Source organism: Diplotaxodon limnothrissa, linkage group LG5 (assembly GCF_057381915.1).
Source record: "Diplotaxodon limnothrissa isolate DT_005_m linkage group LG5, D_limnothrissa_male_GT1.1, whole genome shotgun sequence".
NCBI lineage: Eukaryota > Metazoa > Chordata > Actinopteri > Cichliformes > Cichlidae > Diplotaxodon > Diplotaxodon limnothrissa.
The window spans coordinates 13,846,138-13,851,328 of NC_140600.1; the positions used below are offsets into that span (position 1 = coordinate 13,846,138).

The following is a 5,191-nucleotide window of genomic DNA, read 5'->3' on the forward strand; positions in this document are numbered from 1 at the left end:
CCTGAAAATACCCGCTGCACTGTGACGTCGGTGCCTTGCAGACCTCAGTTTTGCATGATTTAGAGTTCAGGATAATATCTTATACTGGGTCTTGTACAGCCCCTCAGCTTATCATTTGTCTCAAGCAAGCTGCTGTTCTAGCTGCTCTCCGGTCTACTTAGCAGACTAGCGAGAGAGAAGGCCCCGTCCTTTCTGATTTGATGTCCCTCATGATCCAGGTGGTAGAAATATGATTCAGTTGAGTAAAAATCACTTAAGTTCACTGGGTAGCTGATCCGGCAATGCTGTGTGACATGACATGCTTACTGCTCCATGTCATTATCATTCTGGAGCGTTTTCATTGCTAGGCCCCACAGAGTTACACTAGAGATAAACTGGCCTTCACTGGACCTATAGGGCCTGCTTGTCCCTGTGAGGGAACTGCAGTAATTGTCTGTAGGAGGCAGGTAGGGCCTCCCCGCTGGGCCTCTATCCATTGGCATGTTCCCGTTCTCGACATACGGACCATATGGCGCTTCCTGCAATACGTGGGGTTTGGCCAGCTTCGTACGATCTGTGGCAGATAGGGTTGCAGTTCTTTCCTGGTGGCCAGATGAAAGGAGGTGATGGGGAACCAGGGAGCGCAGCTCTGGAAGCGGGGTAGATCCTGGGCTCAGTTGAATGCTGGGAGGTGAAGTCTCTATATGTGGTGTTGCTTGTGATGGCGAAGGAGCCGGCGCTGAGGATTTCTCTAACTCTGTGTGGGGCATCATAGCAGAGAAATGCTGCTCACTGGCAGCAGCAGGTTTACTGTGGCTGACAGCTTTGGGTAATGACGTGCCGCCATCTGCGCTATGTGTCTGCTCAGAGTTGACAGTGACCTGACTCTCAACTGGAGGCCCCTTGCAGTGCATGTTGCTATGTCTTCTCAACATGGCAGACCGGGTGAAGCTCTTTCCACAGGTATTGCAGATGTAAGGTTTCTCACCAGTGTGTGACCGTATGTGACGCTGTAGGTCTCCTGAGCCAATGAAACACTTCCCTGTATTAATTCATAAGAAATCTCAAATGAATAACACCGTGTGCACATCATGTTTAAACAATGACAACATGGGGAAAAAAATGCTGTCATAGAAAAACAAGCTTTAAGAGCCTTAAAGAATATGCAGGTAAATGCCATTTACACTTTTGGCTTTCCATTGCATTCCAAGACCAGCTGGACTTGTTAGCTAATGTAATAATATTGCAACAACCTTGGTTGTAGTGTCGATTCCGAGTGTGTCAGTACAAATTGTTGTAAAATGTGGCTCTATAAGACTGAAACAATGTCTGTGAAGGAAACAGACAGCTGCTGTTTTGGTGTTGGGTCTACCTTTGTGGCAAAACTGTACATTGTTAATGGTAATTACATCCATCAAGGAACCTACGTTATGTTATGCATTAAAATTATGCTTACTTCCACAAAGGTCTTTAAGGTCAACTGAATGATTTGTTGGTTGAAAATGTATAAAAAGACTTATAACTAGTTTGGTGGGTATAGTCAGCATATAGATGAACAATAACAGTATTAAAAATATCATATCATAGCTGACCTCTGACCTCTCCTTTAAGGTCAAAAGATTAATCTACGTCAAAGGTCAAAGTGATAATAATAAGGCTACTGTATGTAGAGCTACTTAAAACGATGTTTCTTACAGCCATTGTTTGTATTGATGATATTTAGGAAATCATACGGGTAAATGGGGATTCTAAATATCACATTAAAGTTTGCAACCAAATATGGTGTCAAATTAGACCTCTGATCTCACATTCACATATCACATCTGCATTTCTGTCACGTTGACCCTAAAATGTGTTGATTTAACTGCACTAAAAGTACTTAAAGTGACCTTACAAAGTATTCAAAATACAATACTAGCAGTTGAATATTCTTTTTCTTTTTTGTGCATTTTGCTGTTTTTTGTTTTCAAAAATGGGAACTATTTAACCAACCAGTGTCGAGCTCCACCTAACAGTTTGGCTGCTAGGAAGTTTCTAATCCAGATTTTTTATTATTCCAACCTGAGAATAGATTTGATTTTCCATTACTAAAATACTGCTGAAAGTTATGTTAAATAACTGGGCCTGTTGTAGACTCTTAAAAATATTTTTTTAAATAGATTGTGACATTATAACTTACCACAGGTGGCGCAGCTATGAGGTTTTTCCCCAGCATGCCGGGCCTTGTGCTTCAGAAGCTTTCTGTGCGTGTTGAAGGACTTTCCACACTGGTCACAGGTGAACGTCTTGTCTGTCGCGTGAGTCCTTTTGTGCTCCTTTAGATTGCTCAAGTTGTTAAATCCTGAACAATTAACAAGGAACAAGAAATGCATTTCTCAATAAAAGCAGTTCAAGCTACTATTAAACATCAGCAGGAGCTCACTTTAGCAGCAAGACATTACAAATTCTCAGATTGTTGTATTATCAAATGACTGACTGAGATTATTGCTCGTGCTGAGAGATGCCACAAACCTCGGCCACATATGTCACACAGATGTGGCTTCTCTCCTGTGTGCACCACTTTGTGACGTTGGACATCCCCTGATGCAGTAAAGCTGGAAAACACAGATGAATAATAAAGGACAGTAAAGAAATCATCAGTTTTGATATCTCTATATCTCTATATGGTAAGTGGAAAATATCATATCATATATTTATTGGATATTATAGTATATTATGTGCTAGGCAAGAAAATTATATTTTCTTTCACTTTGTTAATTACTCACAGCAGTTCCTCATTAGTGTGTTATTATGCAACAACAATTATTTATGTGTGAAGTTGAACAAGTGATAGAATAATATTAACAAGCCTGGGAAAACTTTGGAAGCACTTTTTGTCTTAGTAAAGGCAAACTCAGTTAAACCAAGAAAATGCTTAAAGTAGAGACAGGGAGATGGCAAAAGAAGACAAATGAAAATCAATCCAAGTCACTTTACCTTTTCCCGCACAGCTCACAGATGTATGGTTTTTCCCCAGAATGACGCCGCAAATGTGTCTGTAAATTTCCAGCCTGTAAGACAGAATCCGTCTGACATCTGAGTTTAATATGAACATCTAAGAATAACTATTACATTAGAAGAGCACAAAAGAAAATACCTGTGAGAAGTTTCTTCCACAAACGTTGCACTGAAAGGGCTTCTCGCCTATAACAGAACAGATCAGTTTATGCCTAAGAGCATTATAATTCATTCCTATAATTCAACCTTAAATGTGTGATTCTAGAGCCGTTAAAATCAGGAAATACCGGTATGCGAGCGCTTGTGCAGCTCCAGGTTGCTCGGGTGTTTGAAGATCTTCCCACACACCTCACAGCAGTACTGCTTGTGTCCCGATTGCTGAGCTGTCTCCGGCACAGGCTTTAGATTTTGCTCCTCTTCATTCACAGGTGGAGGACTGGGAAGCTGTGCATCTGCAGCTGTGTCTGCAACCTCATCTCTGGCTGCAGTGCTATCTTCTACAGGAGCTTCTGGTGCTTGAACCTGGACCACTGTCTCTCCTTGAAGGCTCTCCTTTGAACAGCTAAGGACAGGTTCAATAACTGATTCAGTGCACATCTCCTCCAAAGCCTTCTGAGACCGAAGATAGTTATATTTCTTCAGGTAGACGGCCTTCTTTGGGCGCATTGGCTTGTTCATTGAGGAGTCTGGGTTAGGAGTGTTTAGATTATCTGAGGGTGTGAGAGAAGAGTCAGGGTTCCTGTCCACACTCACTGATATGGAAGACTGATTAGGCTGAACTGTGTTTCCTGAGTTCACGGGGGTGCTGTTGCCTGCCTGGTTTATCACAAGTTGACACTGCTGCTCTTCCACCACTGAAGGGCCCTGGCTTGAATTTGCACTATTGCTCTGTATTGCACTTTGTTTAAAGTACTGCTTACTGTAGAAGTTGCGGAGCTTGTACCCATGAACTAGCTGCTTTTCTACTGGTGCCTGAGAGCTGCTACCCATTTCACAGTGTGAGCTGCTGTTAGGCACAGAAATTGGCATCCTTCTGGTGTGGTCCATGTCACTGCTGAAGCCAGGCCTCTGGGATTCAGAGGGACAGGGCAGGTCAACATCGTTAGGAAGATTGCTTCCAAGCAGGCAGTCATGCTCTGAACCCAACATGCCTGAGAGCGAAAACGAAGGCATTTCCACTGGTGGAGGACAGGGCTTGAGGAAAGCATTGCACATGCTCTGCACATTCGGAACCTGCAAACACTGTGCGATATCTAGGAGTGCTTGCACATTATCTTGGTTAATATCAAGATGGGAGGTATACATGTAGTCCAATATCTGGCCAATGCCACTGACATCCTGGATAACTAGGTTGAACACGTCATTCTTCTGACTGGGGGAATTTTGGAACAAGGACCTGAAAAGATCAGAGTAATACTTAATGCATCTGGAAACCTTGAAGCAACTCGGTATGATTAACGTTTATTACAAACGAGATAATGGCACCTGAAATAGGAGCTGAAGGCGGCCAGGACGTTTTTGTGGGCTTTGAAGCAAACCCCTTTGACCACCAGCATGCAGTCACAGAGCAGACCCTGAATCCTCTGCTCCTGAAGCTGCTGGAGGAGGTAGGAGCTGTGGCTGGACAAACTGTCCATGGTTACTCAGCGGCTCCACCACTCACTCAAGTCTTCATCAAAAAGCGAGCTAAGGTGACACAAGTTTAAAAACAACAACGAGTGATTAACCAGAGATGTCATTTCTCCTGCCAGCGAGCCAGGAAGCGCTAAGAGCAGTTTCGAACATATGGGATTCAACAGCCGCGCAGAATCCAGTGTGTCTCTGCAGCAAGACCACCCATGCAAAAATTGGACACAAACTGCTAAGCTTTACAAAGCTACGCTAGCCACCCATGTTATTAAGCGGCGTAAATCGATTGAGCACAAAATCCCGAATGCATTACATTTGCAACCGAGAACTGCTCCTCGGTACTGTGACTTATATATTATCTTAGCCCATAAAGATGGGGGTCAAACTTACATTAAAGGATCCCAACTTTTATTTGGATGATAGGTCACTTTTCGACAGGCATGATAATACGTCACTTCCTGGTGTAGCTTGCATTTCGAGTTGCTAAACGCTAATAAATACCGCTAACCATTATACAGATATACCGTGTTAAATAATGGAACGGGTAAAGTCACTGTAAGGAGAGGACATGCTAAAAGTAACCACG

At 43.0% G+C, this 5,191-nt stretch overlaps 1 protein-coding gene across 2 annotated transcripts; it reads right to left on the bottom strand.

Moving 5' to 3' along the window:
- Positions 1 to 276: 276 nt before the first annotated feature.
- Positions 277 to 4,613, bottom strand: zbtb49 (zinc finger and BTB domain containing 49). 2 transcript variants are annotated; one of them, XM_085353089.1, is made up of 7 exons: positions 4,462 to 4,613; positions 3,264 to 4,372; positions 3,116 to 3,162; positions 2,956 to 3,029; positions 2,491 to 2,573; positions 2,159 to 2,320; positions 277 to 1,021 (listed from the first exon to the last, which is right to left on the bottom strand). In XM_085353089.1, the coding sequence occupies exons 1-7, from the start codon at positions 4,611 to 4,613 to the stop codon at positions 303 to 305; spliced, it is 2,346 nt and encodes a 781-aa protein (XP_085209215.1). In that variant the 3' UTR covers positions 277 to 302. The 2 variants fall into 2 exon arrangements, with proteins under 2 accessions (XP_085209215.1, XP_085209217.1); XM_085353091.1 differs by having other exon boundaries at positions 2,956 to 3,047.
- Between the last annotated feature and the right edge of the window lie 578 nt (positions 4,614 to 5,191).

Bases quoted from the DNA above. Each gene is read 5' to 3' on its own strand.
- zbtb49 (XM_085353091.1), bottom strand. From the start codon at position 4,613: ATGGACAGTTTGTCCAGCCACAGCTCCTACCTCCTCCAGCAGCTTCAG. The intron at 3,048-3,115 runs GTATTTTCTTTT...CTCAGATGTCAG, and splicing joins GTGGAAGAAACTTCTCACAG to ACGGATTCTGTCTTACAGGC. The intron at 2,574-2,955 runs GTAAAGTGACTT...TGTGTTTTCCAG, and splicing joins TGTGAGCTGTGCGGGAAAAG to CTTTACTGCATCAGGGGATG.